This window comes from Epinephelus lanceolatus, chromosome 1 (assembly GCF_041903045.1).
Source record: "Epinephelus lanceolatus isolate andai-2023 chromosome 1, ASM4190304v1, whole genome shotgun sequence".
NCBI classification, from domain to species: Eukaryota; Metazoa; Chordata; class Actinopteri; order Perciformes; family Serranidae; genus Epinephelus; species Epinephelus lanceolatus.
In genome coordinates this window covers 10065137-10092268 of record NC_135734.1, presented here as the reverse complement: position 1 = coordinate 10092268, position 27132 = coordinate 10065137, and the positions used below count along the sequence as shown (strand labels likewise).

General features: G+C 42.6%; 2 protein-coding genes across 6 annotated transcripts in view; one reads left to right on the top strand and one right to left on the bottom strand.

Moving 5' to 3' along the window:
* The window catches only part of frmd4ba (FERM domain containing 4Ba), a 58347-nt gene extending 43539 nt beyond the window's left edge, over positions 1 to 14808 (top strand). For 2 of the 5 annotated variants that reach the window (XM_078173510.1, XM_033625455.2), the window contains exons 12-24: positions 4620 to 4696; positions 5262 to 5400; positions 7359 to 7500; positions 7605 to 7738; positions 7829 to 7945; positions 8378 to 8606; positions 8788 to 8844; positions 8953 to 9088; positions 9671 to 9835; positions 10430 to 11184; positions 11285 to 11420; positions 11791 to 12039; positions 13639 to 14808. In XM_078173510.1, the coding sequence (XP_078029636.1) occupies positions 4620 to 4696; positions 5262 to 5400; positions 7359 to 7500; positions 7605 to 7738; positions 7829 to 7945; positions 8378 to 8606; positions 8788 to 8844; positions 8953 to 9088; positions 9671 to 9835; positions 10430 to 11184; positions 11285 to 11420; positions 11791 to 12039; position 13639 (2337 nt within the window). In that variant the 3' untranslated portion in view covers positions 13640 to 14808. Of the gene's footprint in view, positions 1 to 4619; positions 4697 to 5261; positions 5401 to 7358; positions 7501 to 7604; positions 7739 to 7828; positions 7946 to 8377; positions 8607 to 8787; positions 8845 to 8952; positions 9089 to 9670; positions 9836 to 10429; positions 11185 to 11284; positions 11421 to 11790; positions 12040 to 12391; positions 12538 to 13638 lie in introns of all 5 variants that reach the window. The other 3 variants (XM_033625456.2, XM_033625459.2, XM_033625458.2) reach the window with 3 other exon arrangements.
* Positions 14809 to 22249: 7441 nt separating this feature from the next.
* arl6ip5a (ADP-ribosylation factor-like 6 interacting protein 5a) lies at positions 22250 to 27095 on the bottom strand. The gene is made up of 3 exons (XM_033626092.2): positions 26847 to 27095; positions 23231 to 23448; positions 22250 to 22859 (listed from the first exon to the last, which is right to left on the bottom strand). The coding sequence occupies exons 1-3, from the start codon at positions 27023 to 27025 to the stop codon at positions 22684 to 22686; spliced, it is 573 nt and encodes a 190-aa protein (XP_033481983.1). The 5' UTR covers positions 27026 to 27095; the 3' UTR covers positions 22250 to 22683.
* Between the last annotated feature and the right edge of the window lie 37 nt (positions 27096 to 27132).

The following is a 27132-nucleotide window of genomic DNA, read 5'->3' as shown; positions in this document are numbered from 1 at the left end:
GTTGGCACTCTGCCAGGGGGTTGGTGTGTGTTTGGAGTTGGGGGACAGCAGTGAGGGTGTTGGGGTGCTGAGAGGGTTCAAAACTAGTCTGCCTTCTCCAAATCAGTTACATGAAAACCTCTCAAGAGTTGGCTGCTGTGGGGAAAAATGTTGCCTTTTTAAATGACCTTTTTGTTGCTCTAACTGATAATTGGAAGTGTATGGCTGCTTTCCTTTTGCCTTGGAGGGAGTCCTCTCTATGTAGTGAATGTAGATAGTGCTTCCTGCCTCAGCTCACAGCCCCTGTATTCAACCCAGACCATCCCTCATTGCCCTCTGCCCAGCCCCTCTCAGCAGGCTGCATTCATTATGGTAATGTATGTGTGTGAGTCTTGGAGGGAACACAATTGATCAAACAATACAAACCAACTATCTGTTTAGGGGGCTGGGGGCTAGATTTAGGGGTAACAGGAGGTCAGCAGTTGTGTAGTTTTTTTTTAATAAATATGTTTTTATCTTTAAGTTTTGTAAAAATCATTGAAAGACGCTGCCGAAGCTTAACCTCACATTATCTTCTCTGCATGCATGCCAGTTTCATCGCTCCATATTGAAAAGCCTGGACCTCAAAAGCCCACTCTCCCTGCTGTGTTTGAGAGAAGTGGCACATTTAGTAATGTGAATACCCTGTCATTTCCATTACGGGTTGGAGCAGTGTATGTAAGTATGCACTGTCGATACAGATAAAGAGCACAGGCTATTTATTTCAAAGATCTGGAGGGGACAAAGAATGAATAAAAGATGCTAAAAGGAGAAACAACATTTTATTTAGGATGGGGAAACGTTCATGAAACTATTTAATTACGGAAAACAAATTTAGGACCAAAACAGTGCTGCACAGACATGAGAAATGTGTTTTCAGGACTTGCGATGGGACTGAGGCAGATGGCAAGTTAAGATTTAATTCTTCCTGAATTAAACCAGCAGATTTCTCTCTCTTGCTCTCTGTGTGTCGCTCAGGCTCTCTCCCAGTGAGTAATGAGACACTCTTAAAGACCACATGCTGGGCTACATGTATGATGAGCCAGCAGTTCCAAAATAAATCTCCAGTTTATTATGGGTGACAGTGTCAGTGGGCAATAATGACATGATATGAGAGAGCAGAAAGAACCGCTCAGTGTCTTTAACTAAAAAGAAAGTTAAAAGGAAGTTTTAATAAAAACTGAGGAGATCCTTTCCCCTTGTCATTTTTATGTTGATTAAACTCACCCCTTCACAAATCTAAACAGAATAAAGATCCTTTCTATGTTTCCTCCTTGTCACAGTTTTACAACTTAAAGTAGTGCGTCATGTTGTGGAAAGGTACAGTGTTGCCAGCCAGCCAGATCCAGTTGACGTGTTATGCAAAGGGTGGGGCAGATCTTTTTCTGTACGGGCGTGTGAGTCAGAGCCTTTAACACATTTTTCATCCATGTATGATTTTGTGGACTCGTGGCCCTGGGGGTCCTTGGGTTGTGGGTGTGAGCTGGATCTGAACAGCCTGATCCCATCTGAAACCACAGGCATTTCTGGCTCACTTCCACGTGCCTGTAATGAAATGTTTGGCAAAAACAAGGGAGATGTAAATACTAAAGATAGAAGATACAGAAATTCTGTGTAGTCACTCAAATCATAAGTGTACTGTTAAACCGGTGTTTCCTTTTAAGAAAATGGTTACTTCTCTACTTCGGAGCTTTATCGATGAGTCTCTGTTTCTGCGGAATGATTTCTCAGGTAGACAACCCCAATGGATCAGCTTTAAGGAAAATGATATAGAAAAAATCCATCTGTATACACTAAAGTAACATTTGAAGTTGTTTTTTGTAATATGACCCAAGCTAGGTCAAGTTTAAGAAGAATAAATATGGATCCCAACGCTAGTTTTTACACTGAAGCAATTATAAATCTGATTCATACACAGATAAAGGACCACATCCTTATTATTATGAGCCTGTCAGGCATCCAAGAGACCAGGAGGTAAGAAATTCAACCTGCATGTTGCTCTTTAAGAGGACTGCTTGTGGTCTCGTGATTGTAGAGATTGAGGTGTGTCAACATCCTTGAAATATTTTGGCAGCAGTCTTAGCAGCAGTCACAGGAGAGTCCTCTCATTAGTTTCATCAGTGTGCTGTCACACAGGTGTGGAGTTTCTATTCTAGGAAGAATGGGCCAGTGAAAATGTATATCTATTGTCTCAACCTTCGTTATCTGTCGTTACAATGTAAATGATGCTAGTGAAGGTGACTACAAGGTGAGAATTGGGGTCCCCTTTATGTTGGGATGAGCTTTTAGAAAGTGTCCTGCTGGGTGGTTCCCATTGTTCTTCAAGTACTATTATTTTAATTTCACTGGAAGGCTGACTGTGTAATGTCCACGACTGTAAAGACAGTGTTGGCATACTTTGACAAGAAATAAAACGTTTGCATTCAGTGTTGCCATGGATAATAAAGGGCTCCTACGGTCATGGAAAAGCTGGAGAAGTCATGAAATTTTACCATCATGTTTGCCAGGACTGGAAAAGTCATTGGTATAGTAAAACTCATCGAAAGTTTTGAAAAGTCATGGAATTTTGTTGTGTGTAATGAAATTGTCACAGTAATCTTACATAACATAAGCCAAATATATTTTCTGTAGCTGTTGACGTAACATAGTTCTAATATGTCGATGTGTGACGTTCATTTACTATCGCATACATCTCTCCATTTTCTCCTTGCAAACCATTTCTCCCTCCATTTATGCCAGCTAGCTGAAACGATGAAAACATCAGGCAAGTGGGGCAAGAAAAATAGTCATTGTGGGTCCTTGAAAAGTCATGGAATAGTTTTTATATTTTGTGCATGAAAATGTGTGGGAGCCTTAAAACTTCTACATTTGATGTTCATAGAACATCAAAGTTTCCTGTAAAAGTATACGCAAAGACGGATTAACCATGTAGCTTTAGGTGTCATGCTTGTTGGCTACTGTTAGTAAAAACATAGGACATAATGTTTCATTTTGCCAGTTGAAGTGGCCTGACAGAGTGCTCTCTGGCCACATTAAAGCAAAGGGAGCCCCTGCTATTAATGATTAGACCATAGTAGCAGATTCCTGACATGTTTGCCCTGGTGGGGGAGATGGTTTTAGTGGATTCAGCCACACAGCAGTGCTTTCTGTGGTATTTACAATATGAAAAGCAGAGGAAGTTCCCAGATGGAAGTGCAGTATTCAAAGTCTGTGCAGGGTTGATCACTTAGCTGTGACTGCCAGGAAGTAGAGCAGAGATTAAAAGTCTGCAAACCAGGAAAAACCTAGCCTAGCAAATACTTGTGAACAACCTGCTCATCTGGTCTGACTAAAAAGGAAGTGAGTTGTGTAGCAGAGGGAGAGAGAAAGAGAGGGAGCAGTGCAGAGCAGAGCCTTGAAGGCAGCCTGAGGTATCTATGATGTATCTGTGATGTCAGAGGAGGGGGGGTGGTTAAAGGGGTGTGTACAGCTCAGCTGAAACTCTTGCAACACCTATCTGGCTGCCTGAGAACAGACAAGAGAGAGTATTGTTCGAGGAAGCTCAAGTCCTGTGGGAAACTCAAAGTCAAAGGATTCAGTACAAACCCAGGAGACTTCAGCAGGGATTTGATAAGCGAAAAAATACCCTTCACGGTAAGCCTTTTCATTGTGTCCAACTATTACCTGTCCAGCTGCTTTAAATGGCCAGTGGGTTTTGATGTTTTATTTTCTCCTTGTGCTCCTGTGAATGTTTTCTTTAGTGTGGTATTGTACCTGCTTTATAGGACCTGGATACAGGCACTGTGTCACTGAGTGAAGCACGCTGTTGTAAAGGAAAATATGGAATGTGTTCTAGTTGGTGTGTTGGGTATAATATACACTCAGCAAATATGTTTGTCCCAGCAGAAGGGGCAGTGTGTCACCTTATTGTGATTCCTTACCACAGTTTCTCTCAGGGTATGAGATGTGTAATGTGTATTTGTAGTTCAGTTACTGAGGTTGTTATAGTATGGTATCAGATAAAACAGCAGTTTATAACTTCTCTCCTACATTAATCTCAGCCCCACTGTTGTGCAGAGTCTTTTCTTTCCACCAAAATGAGAGCAGGGAGGAGTTGTTCACATGCAAGTGGCTTTAAATCTGTTTAGTGAGCCCAGTATCAGCGGAGCAGATGTTTCATTCTGACACAGAGAAGTCCTGCCTCTGAAATGAGAAACTGGCCTGCCGCCTGGCACGATTCTGCTCCCTGCAGTTGCAGCAGCATTATAATTGCTCCTGTGTTAGCCCGAACGTACACCTGACTGGCTGGCCCGCTGAGCCCCATTCACAGCTTCAGCTGTTTTGTTGTTTCTGCTAATGTTGCAAGTTAACCAGAACGAAATGGTGCTAAAAGGCCTGCTGCTGTTGCTGACACAAAGTGGGTTGGGAAGCTTCTACCTTTTCTGTGGAAACTGATGCGACTGTGTGTATTTTACAGTCTTTGCGTATCGAGTGACGTTTCTGTTTATGTAGTGCAAATCCACATTTTAATCAATAGTCCTGTGTTAGCTTGTGTACTCACTGATGTGTAATGTCTCCCTCCCCTCCCCCCTGTCTGCCAAACTGTCTCTTTCTCTCTGCAGTTGTATCAGTGGAAGCAGTTGGAGAATTTGTATTTTCGCGAGAAGAAATTTGCTGTGGAAGTGAACGACCCACAAAGGTCAGAGAAACCAGCAAACAGCTTAATCTATCTCAACTGATCTTAATAGGTCCATTAGCTGTTTTTGAAGTGTTCCTATTTTAGTTGCTGCTTGCTTCAGATGTCCTTATCCTACACCTTACACACTGTGAAGGGCATCTGCAGCCAGTGGCCCATTGAGGGCACCATGTTAATAGCTGTGGCTTGTCTGTGAAATGAGTGTTTTCCTGCTGTGTAATGGCCACTTTATTATTCTAAGGTTGTTATAAGACCTCGCCTCTCACACAGGCTTTAATGTGGCACTTTCAGCCTCTAAAGCTGTTATTAAATCCTACTGTCTGTTTCAAAATGAGTCTGATGTTGCGGCTCGTCTGCTCTTCAGTATATTATTACACAAACACCCACAAATTTAATTGGACAAACGTTTTTTAAGAACTCTTTTCTAATCTTTGCTTAACACTTTTTTTTATCATAATTAAAGCCTTGTTTATTTACAGTTGGCTGCTCAGTGTTTTTATTGCTGCTGAACAGATTTGCCTCTTGGATCAGCACAAATACTGAATGTTTGACTTGTTCTTTTCTACAGAAGAACAGTGACCAAGCGAACTTTCGGACAGACTGGTCTGGTTATCCACACATGGTATGCCAGCCACTCTCTGATTAAAACCATCTGGGTGATGGCCATCAGTCAACACCAGTTCTACCTGGACAGGAAACAAAGCAAAGTGAGTGTCTGTTTTCTCTTCACTTCACTTTACTTCGGTCACATTTCCTGCCAACTCAAATGTAGAAACAGTCGAGTAATCTAAGGCTTGACCGGTGTAGAAAGCTTACCTCATGTTGAGTTACATGCATAGGTGACCCACCTGCAGATCAGGGTCAGGTGTCTGTGTGTGTTAGGGAGGTCCCATGGGGGAAAAGCATTGCTGCTGGAGGAGCAAATTAAAAGATTGATGTATATAATGTGTTTGTGTTCTCCACAGATCAGTTTGTCAAGTAATGACCCTACTGTGAACTTAATTTGGGGTGATGACATTTATCATCATTTGATCGTTTTCACCAAAATTAGACTTGAGGCAGATTAAAACATACTGAGCCTGTCTTTCTCTTTTAAAGGGTTATTGTGTAAGTGTCACAGCATGGTGCAGTGGTGAGTGTGCATCATGTGATGCACTGCCTGATCCATATCCCATGCCTGTGTTGAAGCTTAATAAAGGGATATGACAGACCAGTTGTAATTTGAATAGGTCCTGTGCTGATCAGCCTGATGTTGGTAAATCACTGCATCCTTAGTTTAAAAGGATTAGAATTGCTTTTCTCTATTGAACCTGAAGAAACAGGCGGTTAGGTAGCTTAAGGGAATACTTCACCCCCTCATGACCCCCAATGTGTATGTCAGTTACTCACCCTGTGTTGTGATGAATTTGTGGAGAAAACTTTGTTTTTCTCGCATCCCTCCACAGTGCACAATGAATACAAAACCAGAAAATTCTTGTTGAATTTTAGTCTCTGTGGACCGCTTTAACACCAGCAGAACTACATCAAAACTTGACTATCACACAACTCATGCAGTATAAATTAAGTGTCAATTATCCATTCATATGCTCAGTACCCAAACACATGCATTTTCACTAGGACCTTACAATTTAAAACACTTCCACATAAACAGTCTGACATACAGCGAATAGTGCACATGAACTGTTTTTGCACTAGGGTTTTAAATATTACAGCTTTAGCAAAAATACATGTGTTTGGGAAGTACTGAGCATAGCATAACTGCAAAACTGGATTATTCTGTATGAGATGTGAGCATTTGTGAACGGTTGCTTTGATACAGTTTTGCTGTTGTTAAACACGGTCTCCAATAACTTCAGTTAAACAAGCAGTTTCTGTATTCTTTGTTCACTCTTGAGGAATGCGAGAAACAAAACAAAAAAATCCTGGATTCAACGTAACACAGTAACTGTAATTTACATACATTTGATCATTTATGGGGTGTAAGTATTCCTTTAAATTGAAAATGCACGACAGCCTGTAATCTGCTTATATAGTAGGCAGAATGATAGAGTGGTATTATTATTATTATTGTTATTATTATGCCTATTTCTGTCTTTTCTGTGGCTTAAGAGGAAAAAATATTCAATTCAAAGTAAACTACAATTTGCCCTAAAAGATTTAAAGTGTTTTGTTTGGCAGGGATACATATTTTACGCCCACGCCATTGACATTAAATAGGAGAAGACAGTGTGTTCTTAGCCCAGACCCTTGTGCAAGTGTTAAAAGTTGTCCACATGCCCCGAAGATATACTTGTGGTCCATGGCTTTGTGTTTATGTTGCATATTTGCTGAGCATTGAGGCTATAATACAGTATGAGTGGTGTGTGATACGCAGTTCTTGGGGTAGATGGATGAGTGTGAGTGTGTGTGTGGCTGCAGTCAAATGAGGTTATTCAGCCACTGTCTCCCTCAAAGGCAGATGGTGTGTCAGTGCTCATCCAGGAATAGAGCCCACACTGATTGATGAGAGAGCAGTGCGCTTTGAGTACCAAGCATGCAGATGGAGCCGCCAGTATCACAGTGCGCTATCATTAAAATGAAGTACACACAATCCCTCCCTCACTACTCTTTTTCCTCCTCCTCGTCCCCATTTCCTTATCCTGACTGTCTCATCTCTACTCTACAGACAAAGATGACCACAACCAGGAGTTCAGGTGACATCGCCATGGACCTCACAGAGATCTGCGCCCTGCGGATCACCAAACTCTCCAGTATTGAGAGCAGAGACCAGCTTATCATGGCCAGCAACGGGAGCCTCATCTCAGCCGGTAAGCAGAGAGTTAATCAGCTAATGGCTTCTGTTCCATATTAGAACTATGAGTGATGATTTATTGCTGTAATTTGTAGTTAATCGGACGTGTGCTTATTCCAGGTTCTGCTGACTCCGAAGTCAGCGAGGAACAGAAGAAAGAGAAGGTTGCCGAGTTGAAAAAGAAAGAAAAGGACCTTCAAGACACACTGACACGGAAACTTGAGGAACTGAAGAAAATCTGCATGAGAGAAGCCGTGAGTATCTCTCTCAGTCTGTTACTTTTCAGTGATGGGTTAAAACGTCCACACACTCAGCTGACTGTTGGCTGTTGTTCTCATTTGCAGGAGCTTACAGGCAAATTGCCTAAAGAGTATCCCTTAGCCACAGGTGAGAAGGCTCCTCATGTGCGCCGCCGCGTTGGGACGGCCTTCAAGCTGGATGACCTGTTCCCCTATGATGAGGTTAGTATAGCTGTTGTTGTGTTGTGATGTGTTTCTATTATGTAATTTAGCATGTCACGCTTTGTTGAAACACGGTTCTTACACCACTGTCTGTGTTCGCCTAGAGATCATTTAAATCATTTGACATTTTGATATGAGTTTTAAGAGTTCCATATGTATTTTGAGGCTTTCATCACATAATGCTTTCAGTGAAACATTTGATGTGTGTTATAGCTGGTTTCCTTCTGCAAGTAAATTTGGAAAATGAATAGGAATTATGATATATATGAAACTGGCAGCGCACTGAAAATGAATGTGAATAATTCACATATGTTGTGTCTTGGAGAAGTTTGAAGTCTGTGTCTTTGTTTAGAGCACCCCTGCTGACAGGATCTATCTTTATTTTTGGGAAATTCCCCGTCAACTGTGTGCGTGTTGTGTGTTTCCCTGCAGGACCCACATCTGAGGAATCTAGAGAGCAGGTTCGCCTTGCAGCAAAAGATCGTGGAAGCAGCCATAAAGTTATCCAACGAGGGTGACCTCTGCAAGACTGTGAAGAAAAAGAGGAGAAACAACTGTCTGGATGCAATGAGGAAGCTGGAGGAGATCGAGAGGGAGATCAATGCTTACAGGATCAAGAAAGGAAAGAAACCCACTCAGAGAGCCTCACTGATCTTAGCAGGTAAATGTCATCAGCAGTTTCAGTAAAAACTCTATACAAGCTTTGCTCGCAAATCAAAGCTTATTTTTAACAACTGAGAACTTTTTGACAAGTGGTAACTGATTGAAAAGTCTGTCACTTTCTGTGGAAAGTGGAATATCAGAGGCGTCTCTGAGGACCGTTTTCTCTCTTCTGTCACCAGATGATGTCAACCCTTCAGACCTCAGCTCTCTGTCTGACAGCCTCACTCTGGATGATGGTAAGTGCCCAGGCATAGCCGTGCTCAGTGTACATGTGTTTACTCCCTCCTCCCTCATTTAGTGCATTTTAGATCAGTTTTAACCAAGTAATCACTTTAATATCCCAGATGATGAGCTCACTTCTCAGAGGCACCGCTCCAGATCAGTCCAGTATTCCCCAAGACCACACCACGCAGAAACATTGGACATCCACTACAACAACGACAGACGGGCCTCTGCCAATGACCAGCATGCAGACAGCAGGTATACAGCCAGCACCGACACCTTAATTAATATTTGAATTTCCAGTGTGTCTGACAGTTGTTTTCGTAGATGCCCTAAGCACAGAGCTAGTACAGACCTGCAGGGTAGATCCAGAACTACATTCCTGCCAGTCACCTCCTCCCTACTTCTCCTGCCTCTCCAACAATCTCCCCCTTATCAGCCTAATGCACCGGCTTTAAAAATAGATGGAAAAGAACATGTCGCTGCCTGTGAAGGAGCAGACAACAATTCAAAGCTGAGAGAGGAAAAGGGAAACAGGAAAGTGGCCCTGGAAACTTAGTTTTAATGGCAGCTACTTGTGGCTGTTTACAAAATTATATGGGTGATGTGTTGCCCTCAACTTGAGAGACTTAATCTCATTTTAAAAAGTCATAACGCTTACTGTTGCATGAAAAGAAAGATCAGTGGACTATGTAATGGCAGTCATTCAGGTGTAAGTGATGACCAAAGTGCTGCATTAAAGCAAACCCAAGGTGATTTTTTTCCCTTCAGTTTTGAGTGCAGATGAAAAGAGGGTAGAGGTGCTCTGCCCTGAAAACATTGTTTTTATCTTTGTTCCAGATTAAATTACGGCCAAGTCCAGGAATCACTCCATTACGGTCACCGTGATGCCTTATCAAGCCACAGCAGCCCGTTTAAACCGGCTTCCAGACAGCCACGTGATGCCCGCAGCATGCCCCCCACCCCCCTCCTCACCCGCAACGCCTACAGCAGCACCCAGCTCAGGTAGGGCCCAGATTCATCTGTGTATTTCCCTTTTTTTTGTGTGTGTGTGTGTGTGTGTGTGTGGTTTTTTTTTTTTTACTCTCAGATATCTGCCTCATCAACAGCTCTTGGAGTGTGTCACACACCAATTATGCTCTTGACACCCTGGCTGTGCATGTGTGTGCCGTTTCCAACAAATCTATGCTAGAACACTTCTATGGTCCATCTGCTGATAAATGAATAATGAGGACAAGAAAGCTGCAAGAATTGATTGATAAGTTGTCAACTAATAAATGAATCACCAACTAATTTGAATGATTTTATTAATCAAATTGACAAAAATGCTCTGATTCCAGCTTTTTAAATTTGAGTATTTTTTGGTTTCTTTACTCCTCTATGACAGTACACTAAATATCTTTGAGGTTGTGGACAAAACAAGACATCATCATTGTGGGTTTTGGGGAAAAATAACCAACAATTTTCACCAAAACATGAATACATTTGAGAAAATATTCATTCTCATTGTAACACTTAGTCAGTTTGAAGCAAATGGGATTCTTTTCACATTTGTGTTTTGGTAACAAGCTTTTACTTTTTTTTTTTTTACAATTGTAGATCAGAGGATGCTCCACAACATCTGCGCCAGCGTAGCGGTAGTCTCGAGTCCCAGTCTCAGTTCGTGACGGAGACCGAACCTGTTATGCCAGCCTTCACCTTGTCCCCAGCCCGACGCAGCAACAGCACAGAGGTCCTCGATGACGGCTCTTCCTACACAAGCCAGTCCAGCGTCGAGTACAGCGTCCCTGGTAACCACACCCACAGGCGCAGGGCTCGCGGCCGCCACAGAAAAGACATGTACGCCAACACGGGCAGCATGCCTAACCTTGCTCAGCCGGACACCCGCTGCTACGCCTACCAGCCACGGGCCAGACCCACCACGACGGCCTACTACGTGACAGGTTATCCCAGCTACACAGAGCCAGAGCCTTACTCCAATGGAGTCTACATGTATGACAACGAGATGGAGGGACACTATAACGTCAATCCCTCGTACCATCACACAGCTTATCACAGCCACGACATGCACAGTCACTACGGTACCGACGAGATAGACGGCATGTCACAGAACCCGTACGCCACACTGCGGCCACCCAGGAATCGTCAGGCGCCCCGCAGCAATGAGCAGGTTGGCAAGAACATCCAGAAAGCTTTGGTGGCTGAACACCTGAGAGGCTGGTACCATCGCAACGCTGCACAGAAACAGGCATCATACAACTACGACTACGATAGAGGCTCCCAGCACAGCCTGGGCTACCAGACCATGCCTTCACCCTACAGTCACAACAACAGGAACATCGCCTACTCCTCAGGTTAGATCACTGTATTACAGTCTCTGGTGCATTACGTTGTTGACCCTGCTTCCACATGTAGGTGGGACAGCTGCTGACTTGTACCATTTTTGTTCTGCAGTGTCCTCGGCATCCTCTAGTGGAAACTGGCACAGCCACATTAGTGGTGGTGCTATGTCGGAATACGACATGCCCATGCATGCACCACAGTCCTACTCCTACAGTACAGCCCCCTTCAGCCACTCCGCCCACAGCAGGTGAGAAAAAAAACTTGGCCTCAACTCAGCTCCTTATCCAATAAGCCACTCACTGATCCTCCTTATCCCCAGAGCTAAGCGCTACTGTTTAATTACCTAGAATGGATGGCAACAGAAAATATAAGCTGCTGTTTTGTTTAGTTATCCTTTACACGCAACAATACTGTGGACTGACATGTAGCCAGTGTTACCTTTTCTTCAACTTCACCCTTAAGTTAGGAAATAAGAAAACATCTATCTGCTTAACATGACAGTGTGGTTCAGTAGTAGGATTATAGGATCTGTGCAGGCAGCAGTCCGTTCTTCCTCAGAGCTTAAGACTGGTTCTGCTCTCCTCCTTAACTGTCCACTGGCCCCTGCTTTCTTGTAGATATGGCGCCTCCCAGCCTTTTAAGGGTTCCTGGCACAGCCCCGATGGCCAGAGGCGCTGTGCCTTTTTTCCTGCTAGTTCTTCCTCCTCAGCTTCCTCCTCCACTTCCTCCCTGCCCTCCTCCTCCTTTCCCTCCTCCTCCTATTCCCCCAGCGTTCGGGTCAGGCAGGTGGCCTCCAGCCCTGCACAGCCACAATCCTCCAGAGGACACAGGCTCAGTAAGGTGTCCTTTACTAAAGGTAGCTCATAGTAAGTAAACAGCAACGGCCTGAGCCTGTGCGTCTGCTTCTTTCAGTTTGTCTGCACCGTAACTCCATAGTCTGCTTGTTGATGTTTTGAAGTGAACTTTGCATTTTTGAGATGTTTGACAGATTTGCCATTGTCATGTATGAATAGGTAACTGCATGGCTTTTTAAAAAAAAAAAAAAAAACAAACTTGGCTGCCCTACTTCCTTCTCCAGCTGGCACATTGTCATCCAGTGGTCACATTTCTCTGCAGTGTGCCTTCCATAGTTTGTTTTGCCTTCCTCATGGCCCATGCAGAGGCTCCCTGCCTATGTGCTGCCATTCACCCCTGACCTTTGCCCCCTCTCATGTGCAGATGTGTCCCAGAGTTTGAGTGGTGGAGCTGTGATAAGATGGCGTGCCCTGCGGGGCCTTTAGAGAGATGTGGTACCGTTGCCTATGCTACTGACCAGGAAAATTAACCCCTTCCCCCCAATTATCAGTCACAGCACAGAAGAAAGGGTGAGACGAGAATGTAAAATTTCCCCACGTGGTTATCATGGTGATGGTGATGATTCTAACAGAAAGCTCCAAATCATGTCATATCACTCTGGTTGATTTTTGCTCTGTTTCTCTGGGTGTCTTGTGGTGGTGAGAGTGCACTTGTGCGGCAGAGCAAAAAAAATGTGACCGCTGAATATTGTCGCATTTGAAGGCTGTGCCTGTGTGTATAATGTCTGTGTGCATCTGCTCTTTTGTTGGGTGAGAATGTTTGACCCTGGGTTTACTGACATTAATAAGCCTGAAACATATGAGGTAACTTCGTACATGAATGAGCCTGTTTATAACTGGTATTAACATGCTTCTTGGGTGATCAGATCACAAGTGGGCAGTGCTAAATTCAAGTGTTAATGACCACCAAGACGTATTGTGACCCAGTCACTCAAAATGTTTGACAAAGTAGTCTGGGACATATTCAGAGGTCAAGGATAATGTCATCAATGCAGGACATGGTGGTTGTTTTGGTGCATTAACACTCTATAACTATTTTACTACGACTTGGACGAAGTGTTGGGTGACCATCCACTGTTTGCCCTATGGAAGAAGATATGTTGAATTCTACAGACAACGATATCTGCAGCTGTACCAACACAACTGTGAGCATGCTAATAAGCAGCTAGCAAGAGTGTGGATGCAATAACTGTGCGTTGGGCCCCTTGACTTGTGGTCAGCTAGAGACGCATGATTGACAAAGGTGTGAGCGGCAGCGTATCGGCTGTCCACTTGTGTTTGGATCACTGAAACACGTTAGTACAAAGGCTGTACCCAACTGCCTCCATGTCTGCAGCTGCCTGTACTGAAGAGCAAAGTGAAAGCGAAGAATGCTTACTAAGCTCCTACTTTCAGGGTGCAGCCCCGAGTTACTATCATGTATAAACAGGCTCAATGTTTCTTGTATGTCTTTTATTTAGTTTCCTGATCTTGACACGACAAAGCTGAAATATGACCCAATGGGTTGGACAGCCCAGGGTTAATTCATTCTAAACTCATGGTTAACCAGTCACAAGCTACACTCAGTTTGCCACTTGTCTGATGTGTTCCCATCTTGTGTGTTTGTTACAGGTCCTACATAGATGTCAGCCAAATGGACTCACACATCAGTAACCAAATGCACACTAACCTGGAGCCAGAAGACCAGATTTACTGGCATGAAGACTCAAAACCAGGAACAATAGTGTAGTTGCCTATTTGTCATGGTGCTGTATGATTTTTTTCACCCTGACAAGTTGTCATTGTGCCTTAGACTGCACTTACCTGTTTCTCTGTATAAGAGGATCCAAAGAATGAAGGAACTTAACCTCTGTGGGATTCGGCGTGTAAAGGAAATGAAGTCCTCTCATTTTCTGTTCTCTTGAACGCATTTGCCAAACTGACCCACAACCTTGCGTTTAAATCATAACCCCATGGGAGTGTCTTCATGTCTGGATTGCAAGTGTTTGTGGTGATGGCACTTGTGCACTGAAACTATACCAGGACCTGCTGTGGACTGTGCAGTATAGCCAAAGGGAATGTGGATTAAACTTCTCCAGTGTTCCTCTGTAGAGATTCGGGCTTCACAAACCAAGGACTAGGACTGTTTCTGTGAGAGGATACTGAGCCGCAGTGAACAATGCTCTGCCACACACATACACACACGTATGAACACTGTAACTATGAAGGATTGGACAAAGAGTGATGAGGACATTATCAAAATGAAGGATTGGACTCGTTAAAAATGAGTCAAAAAGATGGCTACTTCCTGGAACATTCTGCAGTCACCAGATACAGTTTTATCACAGCATAGCTTCTAACTACCACACTGTGCTCCAGTTTGTCATTGACCAAGTATTGAATCTATCTTACTGTCAGTACTTACGACACAATTGAGCCAAGTGCTTCTGTCACCACTTGAGTATTATCAGAAGTCAACAACTTTGATATCACTGCCACATCTGATCAGTTACTGCAGGAAGACAGAAAATCCACTTTTGTGTTTGTTTTTTTTACTTTATTTTAACATGGTTATTTCATCCATGCTGGAAATCATGGACTGGTGCTCCCAATTTCTCTCAAGAGAATGAAGCTGTATGTAAATGTTGGTATTGTAAATACACTGGTTCCGTCTTTTTTTAGAGCATTTTTATGTATTTGAAAAGCATGTAATATATAGTAAGCAATTGTTGTTAAGCTGGTTCTTAGTAATTTGTATAATTGCATTTGTTTGAATTAAAAAAATCAGCATTTGAATCAGTACAGTTTGTAGATCATATTTATTAATAAGAATAGCAGTAAGTATGCACCAAATTATCAGCCAAGCAGCGTAATTGACTGATTTCGCTTTGCTGACTGCCATCAGCCTATCAGCAAATAATTCACTGATGGCAGTGGCCAATGTTTTTCTGTTGTGTCATCTATTTGGCATTGTTTAGGCCAAAGCACAGTCTTCCTTGGTTCAACTTCAGGATGAAAGGATGTGGTAAATTCGTCATTGATGAGTCAGGGCAAGCGCTCCATTGCCTCCCTCCTAATGCTACAGAGAGAAACAAGTTTGTGTTGAAACTGGCAGGAGAAGAGCTAGCTAAAGCTAACTGTTAGCTGCTGGTGGCCCGAACTAACAGCTCACTGGAGGCTGCACTGAGTGACATTATGTTGCGTTCAAGCTCTATTCAGTATAAATGAGTATTGGGTGAAGGTAAAATGGAACGTTCAAATGTTATCTTGTAAAATTTTAATTTTGGCGAGAAACTTGGTTGTTTAAGGACAAATTTGTTGGTTTTCCCCAGCAATATAAATATTAGAGAGATAATTATGATATACATATATATATATATATATATATATATATATATATATATGGTAGTATGAAATAAGGTTATATTCAAAGTTGCCTCACAAATTTGTATCGTTGGATTTGTGCTAATTTAAAGGTAGTGTAATGATGGGCTGAATGACTTAAACACAGTTCAGTTATTTTTTTTTATAATGAAGATTTCTTTGTTTCCCTCGCACAAAACGGGGAACAAATAACAAAAGTAAAATAAACAATGACAACAACAAAAAAGATATCTGCTAATGGCTGAATTGTTATTTACAGTATCTGCCCCAAATCTCACAAGGCGCAATCCTAGCATACAGACTTTGAATCTTCTCAGGGAAATTTAATCAAACGACAAAGTCCCGTCCATTTGAGCGCAGGAAAACAGGATTTAAACCCAAATCCATTAAATTAGGTAATTGAATGTCTGTTCAGCCGGTTCAGTTAATGCAATGGGGTTTGAAGAAAGTACAGTGATTGTCACCACTTACAGAAGAAAACAACCTAAAGTCTCTCATTTACATTTTATTGCTCTGAAGAACAGGCTTTGTCACAGTGGCTTCAGAGGCGGTCTTGGTCAACTGGAACACATAAAATACATTCTCCACATATAAATGGTCTGCGGTGCATTCAAGGAAGCAGATTATAGTTGGAAAGATAACTGCAGAGTACTCCCTACAGCCCATTTTTTCAGTTTTGTTTTTTGTATTGTTCTTCGAGCTTGTAAGAATGAATGCCGAGCTGCAATCAGTCACGATGAGAGCTAATTATGAAGAAATTATCTGCTTTTAGAAATGGTCTCCTGCTGCAGAGCTCTGTCGCTCTGCTGTATGTTCCCACCACCCGCTGTGTCACCAGGCTGGTTTTCTGTTCCCTTAAGCCATAAACCGACCAAACCAGTCTTTAAAAGCTGTCACACCCATTATGGGCTATAACCTGTTCTTCTGTCCTCCCTGCGAATGACAAGCTAGTGTTTATTGCGCCAAACCCTCCCTGTAGGCCTCCTCGTTATTGAAGTCTGCTGTACACATGCATTCCCTCCCCCGTAGATTCCGCTTTAACCCTTCACCTCCTTTCCCTCCCTTCCTTCCCCAGCCGGGACACGTTTTCTACCGCTAGAAGAGTATCCTGCCTCTGCTCACCTCTTTATGAAGGCCACAGTTGAGCAGCTCTACTTGCTCGCAGTGCCCTGGCAGTGTTTTGCTTCTTGAGCGCGCTCAGGGGAGGTCTCAGACACTTCCAGCTCCTCAGCTTTACCCGCGGCGATGAGAGGGGGAGTGCTCTGTATCCAGCTGTCTCCCTCTGTCTCTGCTGCTTCACACCAGCTGCAGCCAGACATCAGGCGAGGCTGCTCCAGCTGACGCTCCACTACATAAACAATAGGCTCTTATATACTTTCCCCTCATTAAAAACACCACACACAAATCTCTGATAAGGAGAGGAGCAGGTCAGGGCTGGGTGTTAGACTTTGATACTTTGATACTTAACGGTACTTAAATATGACCATAACACTGTATCAGAAAAAGTAAAGAAAGCTTTCATCAAACATCTGGTCACACTCATGGTCTTGTTTAATTGTTCTTTGAACAGAGAGTTACCAATTCAAATTTGCTCTAATCAACAGGGTTCCTGCTGATCCTTAAAAAGTAATTAAAGGCACTGAGTTGATCAGTGTAAGAATAAGGTCTTTATTGGTATTAAATGTCTTTGATGAGTCATTCAGAAGTAGTTAAAGTGTCAGAGTGAATCCTTTTTTCCAACGTTGCATTGTAATATCTCAAAGTAATTGCTAACATCTATTTTTAGTTTCTATGCAATTTACCAAATGCCTCTTGCGGTAACGTCATGGAGATTTGGATAGCCGAACCAGCAACACTCATATTTTGTTTCAGGCTGGGATGCTCAATGCAGAGGACTGAACCCTGGACTGAACTCTGGACGACATGGAGAAGTGCTTATTTGACAAAAAATGCCTTTCTAACCGAGACATCGTGCATACGAGACTTGGTGTATTTCATGCAAAAAGTTTTTCACTCTGCATGATGGGAATCAAAGCAGTGGAATCTCACATGCAGAGTGAGAAACAAAATCTCCAAGAGAACTCGCCAACAAATGCCAGGTATCTCCCAGTTTTGTGTTACAATCAACATTTGGATAAAATTGTCCCAAGCCCAAAGTTACTGATGTCTGTCTATGTTTTTTCCCCCACCAGTTTTAGTTATTGTAAAATTGTAAAAGGAGTGGCATTAAAAAAGTATTTTAAAATGTAAACTATAACTTGCCTTAAGCTGTAGGAACCCACTATCAATAATTCTATGGTAACATTGATTGAAATCATGTGTGATGTGAGAGGTGTTGCTCATAGTGATGAGAATTACTGCCTGACTCAGTTCCCCTCAGATCTCCAGAGCGTTTAGCATCTTTCAGCTCATTGTTTTGGTTTTACGGTCTGCAACTTTTTGGTTCTGTCTCACCATTCTCATCAGCCCCATTTTCAGTGGCAGAAGGCAGCTGTTGTGGCAAAAAGGCTCTAATACACCAACTGTATGCTAGCTGCCCAGCACCAAACAGACAGGGTTAGCAACTAGTTAGCAAACACAGTGTAGCATTTAGCAGCTTAAGAGCCAGATATTCCCCTCAGGAGCTGGATTCCTCAGAGCTAAAAAGAGAGTGCCTTGAATTCATTAGGCGGACAATAATACTATGCTAAATGCAAACTAACGTTGCCTGGTGTATGCTAACACTTTAGCCATAGCTTTTTGAAGTGATATAAATGACACAGTTGGTATTTATGGGAAACACCTACAAAACGTCACATCCTTTTACACCAAGGGGGAAAACACTACATTAGCTTCCATGCTATAGAGTTGTTGCTGTGTGCACATCAAATAAACAAAAGATCCAGAGTTAAATGGTGGCCTTTTTTTCAACCTGGGACTTGTTTTCCCCATGTTTGTGTCTACGTGATGAATGGGAGCAGCATTTTTTTTGAAACTGGTCAAGTACTGAGTGAGAGCAAACACCCAGGGCATGTTCGCACCTTCAGTTTACGTCTAGTCAAAGTTCTTGTTTTTGCCACTGACAAGGTCATTGAAAAGGTCCCTACAACGAAGACCTTTTTATGAAAGAGTAAGATCTGTTGTGTATCAAGCAGATTGTGGGAAATACATATATCTCAGGTGAAGAATGAAAGAGAGATGTTCTGTCAACTTTGATGGCGTCGTTATTTGGAGACATGAAAACACGTGTCTGCCATTGGACATCTCCCAATAGACACTGAACCCCCAAATACCCTATCACCACCCTGTGGCGACAACCGGTAACAGCACTGGATCCAAAGCAGCACTGTCACATGTTCTCCTGTCATACATACACCACAAGATCCTTTTTGTTTAACCAGAAACAGCCCCAAACTTGCCATCGCCAAACCCGCCAGACTCCATTTAAATAAACAGTAATTTTGTCATGGTAAACACACTTCATACGAAGTTGACAGATGCAAAATAAAACTCACTAAAGCCATCTTGGTTTATCTCTCCACTGTTCCAACAATCACCAACTCTGGTTTGGTTGAAACAAAAACCCTTAACTCACCAAGTTAGATGTAAAAATATTCTGGCACTATACACACTAAAATTATTGTTTATTTGAATGGAGTCTGGTGGGGTTTGGCGGTGGCGATAACGGGGCTGTTTCTGGCTAAACAAATAATCAATATTGTATTTTGTTCTGCCCCCTAGTGGCGAAAAAATCCCTTAAAGCTGCTTTAAATCAAATTAAAGTTAAATGAGCTCTGCCAATCATATGCATGTGTGCGTGTTTAAACATCAGCATTTGAGACTTTTTTGTCAATTGCAAAAAGGTTTTTGTAGACAAAAACCTGTGCTTAAAGTTTGGCTTTGAATCAGCAATAGTGTTGCATACATTTTATCAGTACCCACAGAGCAGATAGGTGTCACATGTCAGCCCTGTCATAGGGCTCAGCCAAGCTCAGATTAAAGTGGCTGTTGTGCCGTGGCTTCCCCGGGATCAGCACACTTACCTTGATCCAGGGAGTAATGGCTCTGACAAGTTATGAGGGGTGAATAGTTGGATTAGCTGGCTGGTCACATGGGCTAATACAGATGACCTTCTATGGAGGAGGCAGTGAAAGCAGTGCGGGTGTACTGGAAGGTTGAAGCGCTTCTCATTAGGATACAGCAGACTGCAAAGGTCCCTGCGGGTCATCGTTAATGTGTCACATGATCGGCTGTAGTGTAGGTCGAAGCAGCCAGATCTGCTGACTGACGGGCTGTTTGAGTTATGAGGCGAGCTAACCAGCTTGGCCAGCCAAAAGCCAAAGCCTCTCAGGCAAGCTGAGGGATGGAGGGGTCAACCCAAAGGCAGCGTGTTGTCAAAGTGTGCATGACCAAACAACATAAGTATACTAGATGACTTCCTGTCCCACGCCTTTGTGTTGTGGAAACTAAACATGAGGAAGATGTTGCAAGTCAAATGCCTGCACAGGGAGAACTGTGCTGTTACTTAGCAGCTCGTGCAAAAACAGTACACAGGTTTATTTTTGTGTCACATCACTTCTGTTGCCTCACTGAAGATTACCTTCAGAAGCAGTTATTTCCAAATGACAAGTTAGTTAAGTGTTAAGTGATTCATGCAAAAACACCTAGAGAGTATAAGTGTTGTTTTGTGTGTGTAACTTCCTCTCCTGGATTACACGTCTGTTGAGGAGAAAACACCAAAGATACACACCTGTTGGGTGTGCAGCAGAAGCACACGTGTGTTGGTAGGATCCGTACGGCAGCTGCAACTGAACAAGAGCTTCCACTGTGCCCTTGGAGACATGACTTTACTTGAGTTTATTGCCACCAGTGCTTGTGTTTACTTCTCCAAGTTGCACTTGCACAATGTGGATGGAGATGAGGCGCCGCAGGAGAGGACATAAATCACTACTGTAGCACGGTGTTGGGTTGGGTTGGGTTGGGGGGGGGGCGGGCTTGCTCAAGTCAAAGTTAAAGCGGAGAGCCACTGGAATACTGTTACACCTCAGTGCGCAGAGGTCATGTTAAGGGTCTGTTTAAAAAAAAATACCATGCATACCTCACAGAGAAATGATGCCTCCTGAAATGGAATTTAAAAGCTGAGGCTTAACACTTTGTTTGAAAAACCAGCACTTTAAAGTGATTACTATTTTTACTGCCTATCATTCTTATCTTCATGTTTCCCCCAGTCCTTACACGCTTTCACTTAAAGACAAAATAACAGAGCATTGTGTTCCATGTGGATTCTCGTTATCTGCAGTCAATTTCAAATGGAATCCAATAAAGAAAAAAAACAGCTGAAGTAGCTGACACAGCGACTAACTCGGGTTTGGAGAATGACTGCAGATGAATCCACTCCGTCAGCTCTCCACGCTTTAATCTACTGCAGCCCATTGATTAGCATTGGGGTAAATGGAGAGGAGAGTGAAGTTAGCCAATCCATCACCCAGGGGGCACTGTCAAGATTAAACAGTCAGAGGTGCAGGAGGAATACTGATGGCCGTGGGTTAGGACCTCACACTCCTTTGATGTCTTCGTTTCAAATATTGACACAGAGATCAGTGTTTGGATTCACATGTATTTCATAGCTCGAGACAAAGCAGTGCTTTGATCTGCATGGACATGCGGTTGGTCACTTTCAACTGTTTACTTAAAGGTCCAGTGTGTAAGATTTAGGGTGAATCTAATGGTGAGGACTGCAGATTGGAAACAGCTAAAACTTCTCCTGGTTAGAAGTCCTTAAGTGTTTACTGTTCAGGAGGTTTTCATCAGGAGTCAAATTATGCTGAGAGGTCTCATGCTCTCCAAAACCAACAGACCCAGGGATATACACCACTACAAACACTGAATAAAGCAGTCACGTTTCTCCTACACTGTTTGTCTCATCAGATACAGGCTGCTAGTCGAGCACCTGATAACGCATGCTCACCTTTTTTCTCTGATAACTTATGATCCAGATGTTCAGGGTTTTTTTTTTTACCAGGAGCCAAATTATCTGCAGATGTCTCTTCCTCGCCAAAACAAACCAGTAGATTCCATTTATTCCTAGCATACAAAAATGGAGCCAAAATCTCCCACATACGGCCCTTGCCATCTTGCACCACTGTCTGCACAGTAGAGATCTCCACGTTATTAAGTTCCCGCCCATACACTTGTCCGACCAATCACAAGCAGCTCCACTGAACGCCAGCACACCTGATGGCACACACAGCTGTGAATCGTGTCGTCAGATCCCATTCCAAATAACTAATTAAAACCAAACTTATCAGAAAAACAAACACTTGAACAAACATCAGCGTTATGAGAGCTACCTAAAATAACAGAAACTATCTTTGGAAGAAAGTTATTGGATGTGTACTTTGAGTTTTTGCTTTGGCACATGTCGCATCCCTTATCATGGAGGGGGCGGGGTTTATGACCTAAGCTGCAGCCAGCCACCAGGGGGCGACTGAAATATTGTGGCTTCACTTTTGAGGCGCTGTCATGTCATCCATCTTTATATTCAGTCTGTGGTAAAAAACACTGAATAAAGCAGTTTCATGTTAAAAATATCAGTACTTTCCCGACACTGTTTGTCACAGAGGGGTTTCTAACTACGGTGGCTGACGCAAATGGCCCTATATAGCGCCAGTGTTTGGTTTGTCCGCTCTGGGCCACTGTAGAAGCATGGCAGTTAAAGTGTAGATATAAACAGCTCATTCCAAGATAAGGAAACATGATGATTCTTAGTTTCAAGTGATTAGACAATAAATAAAACATACTTATTATATTTCATTTCTGCCAATATGTCCCCTTCAATCCTACACACTGGATTTTATGTGAGAAGAAAAACTTGACACAGTCCAGCTTTTAGTGGGCACTTTTTTCATCTTTGTTAGAAATCAACACTTGCATTTGCTTTCACATTTTTAGCCGAGCGTAAACTGGCAGGACCGACGGCTGTTCTGTTCTGAAACTTATTAAACACAGATTTCTTACAGTCTGCAGCTGCGCTGCACAGGAACACTGACACATTGCATAGCAGAGATGTGAGGTGCACTCATTGCTGTTTAAGAAAAGTGCCCTGACAAGTTCTGGGTGAAGTGACAGATACCCTGAGGTTAAGATAAAGCCCTTCTGATGACAAGCTGTCTTTTCAAAACAAACACACAGTTGAAAACATCATATGTGAAACAAACATGAAGAGGTTTAGACTGAGACGTGCACAGATCCACAAATCCAAAGAAAAAAAGTCAAGCTGCTTCATCCAGAAGAACACGTGTGCATTAAGTCCGATCACTCCTTCAGTTTTCCCTCCAGAAAGCTCTGGATTTTTTGTAAGTTGTCCTCTTGCTGACCAAGAGCCTCCAGCAAAATCCCCATGGGTGACCTCTTCAGTCCAGCTCCTTCTATCTTGTTCTCCAGTTTATTCTTCATGTTGCGCAAGCGAAAGGAAGCATGTGCAAATATCACTGAAAAGCAGATGGGAAAGTGACTGTTAGTGTTTTCAATGTTTAGCAAAAACAAACCTATAAACTGTTGTTCAAGTCAAACTATAAGAACATCAGTCTCAGAGAATCTGAAAGTTCAATCCAAAACATGTTTTACTGATTTTAAAATGAACAGTGTTGCCTTAAGTTCATTTCATATTTCAAATGCACTGATCATGATACTCTAACTAGATATCTACTATGTCATACAACATATTTAATCAGCTAATAACATTCATATTAGTCTGTTTACAGTCTTGCCAAAATAATACTGCCCCAGCAGATATAAATTAAATGTATGTGATACAAATTCTCTTTCTAGCAAATGTTCAACATCCCCATCTTAAACTTACAAGCCAGAGGTAAAGTGATTGCAGACATAAACACCATGACGCTCCCCAGCATTGAGATTAAGATGTAGCTGGCCACCATGACAGCAATCACAAACGCTGTGGGATTCTGTCTCTTAAAGTTACTGATCACAGCTCTGTTCTCTCCGGCCCAAACTGAACCCAGGAAGACGGTCGACACCACGGCCATGGCTGTGAACATCCCCAGAGGGTTCAGGAACCTGCAGGGCAGCAACACAACACACGAGAGCAGAGGGGTCAGCTCAAGACTGCTCTTCTACAACTGGTGCACAGTGTGTGTGTGGTCACTGGCTCCACCAAGTGGTTAGATGTTGTTTGTACAACAACAAGACACCGTTAGTGTAGTATCACAGACTGTTATTGTGCAAATGAAACAGAACCACAGATTAATAAATGAGTATTTTTTAGGCAAAAATACCAGGATTTGCTGTTTTGCTGTATCAGATAATAGAACAGTAAATATCTTTGGGTTTCTGGTTGATAGTCAGATAAAATAAGGATTTTAAAGGCGCCATCTGGCTTGAGGGAAATTTCAAAACTTCAGTAATTTAGTTCTGATGCACACAAAAAAATAAAAAGAACCATATATTGTAGGCAGTGTATTCATTGCAGGCATGTACATCAACATTGACTGTTGTATTGTCCCTGCAGACACCTTGGATAGAAAAGCTTTGTGGGATAAATCCAGTCTGGCATGAGTGCTGTGATGTCATCAGGCCAAGTTAATGACCTCAGTGTGTGTGGCCTGTCCCACTCAGTTAAACTTATTCAGGCTCTCTTTGAGCTATTTGGCTTCACAAGCATTGGTGATCCTGGATAACAGGGCTCAAAAAGCTGAAGAAAACTCAAAGAAAACAAGGCTGGATCAAAGTACATGTGATCCGAAAATGCTGCATGAATAAAGCAATTACAGTGTGCAGATAGTCCTCCTTTATCACCACCTGCCAATAGGACAATTTGTTTGGTATATTTAAGACCTTATACAAAAAAAATCCACTAAAAATTTCCCTCAAAGTTGCCTGAATTTCTTCTGCAACAAATGATACTGATTGCCAAAACAGTATATATTGAACAATATGCTGTATTAGGGCTCAACAATAAGGATTGCTCGATTGCCCAGGGTGAGTAAAATGCAGAATCAGGCGAATAAATCCAGCAACTCCCTTTCAAGTAGTAAAAAAGAATTAAACACATCCTTTTTTCTGAAGCTGATGATGGAAGTAGCAAAGGAGTGAACCATCTCGCTTCCTTCTCATCTCTGCTGAGAGCTGCAGATGTGCAGTACCGATCAGGCACTTCAGGAGAAAATGGCACGGTGAAGGGGAATAAAGACAAAGTTTATGAGCTGAAGCGCCAGCGAGCATTTCAATTATCCTGGAAACAGAAGTTTGGCTGGATACATCCTGTACACCAGGGATACCCACTCTCAAAGAGCCAGTTAATAAACAAACATTAATATTATATAGCATTTATTTATATATATATATATATATAACTACTGAATTGCCTGTTTTAAACCTTTCAACATCTGCTCTATGCAGGGATGTTTGTAGGATCTGAAGACATCTGGGGCTTATGGTGCGTTCCAGGCAGGCTTTTGAACTCCTAAGTCACGACTTCAAGTCACGAGTTACGACTTTGTAGCGTTCCAGGAAAGTTACGGCAAACTGCCAGTTACTTCCTATTTAACGTTGAACATGGCGAACCGTATGTTTGTGCTTCCCCAATATTTCTATCGCCAAAGGTGCCTGCTCCTTGCTCATTTGAGCGAAACGGAGGAGGAAAACAGCGCACAAGGTCACAGATGCTATTATACTTTTTATTTTACGTTATCTGTGTGTTTGGAAACATATTTTGTATTAATCATTCTTGCACTGGAAACCAGCTGTTAGAGCGGCTGCCAATAATGCGTTAACATTAGGGTTATTTTATGTCTATTTCTCACCATGTATCACCTGCATCAACACGGCATCCATAGGGCTGCCATTGTTATTTAGAGGAGTAAGGTAATTGGTTTAGAAGGCTGTGTGACGTCAGAAAGCGTAACTGGGAGTACATCGATGTGGTGCGAGTTCACAGGTGGGAAGTTACGGGTTTGACTGCCGTTCCAGTGCACTTTCACGGGTTACAGGTTGTGAAAACACGAGTTACGGGTTGCCTGGAACGCACCATAAGAACAGATGTTCCTCCTCTGATACTTTTTTAATGCACTCCGTCACCTTATTTAGATTCAAAGTACAAAAAAAAAAAAAAAAAACTACTGGCGGGCCACTCTGCACACTATGGTGGGCCACATTTGGCACATGGGCCTAAAGTTGGGTATCACTTCCCTATATCTCCTTTATCTGCCTCTATTTTTAAAACAAATATCAGGTGACCAACATGGCATGTCCCTTTACATGTGACTTCATATTGATTACAGAGTCAAAAGATTTGACATCTGCATATCTGTTTCACATACACACACACACACACACACACACACACACACACACACACGGTGAATGTGCCAACACAGCAAAAAGAGCTTCTTCTTCATTGGGAAACACTGTGAGACTATTATAAACAGAAGAGGTCCATGCAGGGGCCCACTGAACGGTTTACAAACTGGATATCAACCTTAGGTTTTATGAAACAAGTAAAGTGAATGTGTCAAAGTTCAGCCTTGTTGGTTTAGGGTCATGAATGATGACTCAGGACTGACTCATTGAGAAATTTTCCAATGCTGGGTGATCTGCCTGCTCAGGGGTACAGGGGCTGCTGTTTTCTCACAGCTGTGCAATCTGCAGTGCAACAGCTGACAAGACAAAGGGCTTATGAGGCCTTCATGACCATAGCAACACTATGTCATCATACCGGTCAGTAGATGGACCATGACAGGGCATGACTATTTTTAGTATGCTGGGCTTTAGATGGAACAAAGTGCCAACTGGAGCCAAGATCTCTCCTAGATGAGAGATTTAACCCTTTGTTCCCCGTTCTGATTGAATCTAACTTTGTATCTACGTTATCAGAGAGTAGACTGGTTCATCAGGCAGTCTGCAGAAGTCTAGATAGCTTGTAACGTTACTTGTATTTCAGGCCTATGGAAATTTTGATTTTGGCTCATGTTTATGAGTCAAGGCCCATCAGTGGTTGCAGACTGGAGTTGTAGTTGCAGACCTCTTTTTATTTTCATGTCAGTCTGTGCTTCCACGTCACAGGGGCCTCATGTCATCATATATGAATCTTAACACTTTAATATTATTAATGAACGAAAAAGTTTCAGACTTTGTTCGTACACAACAAGCACAAACTGGATAAAAGTTGCTAACTTGGATTCCCATGAGAGAGAGAGGAGAGTTCACAGTGACAGAACATTAGTGCATCACATGATAGCTTGACAGCTGGCACATCCTTCCGTTCATCCTCCTCCTCACATTAACAAAGTCTACATCCTGTCTGTGCCCTCGTTTTTAATCCTTTTACAGCAGGCTACATACAACTAACATTCAGGGCAGAAACGTCAATGAACAACCTGAACAATGAACACCATTCAGCTGTCAACTACCAAATGAACACTACTGTATTAATGTCATGTTATTTGCCTGTAGCTTACCCGACAACGAGGAAAACAACGATGGCCAAAGCTAGATAATTTGTTTGATAATAAAGCAGGTTGTTGACAACCCTGTTGTTCCATTTCGCCAAGTCTTTGGAGTCCGGTTTAGCGAATCTTTCCGAGCCGGGGAAGAAGTCGTCCCATGGTCTGAGCGGCGTCAGCTCCACTTTAGCCATTAGCCTTCTGCTCACCTAACTGTTCTGACACCAACAGTACCAGGTCATCAGCCGGAAAAAAACACCAACAGACAAACTACAGTCTCGCGAGAAACTAATGACAGCAC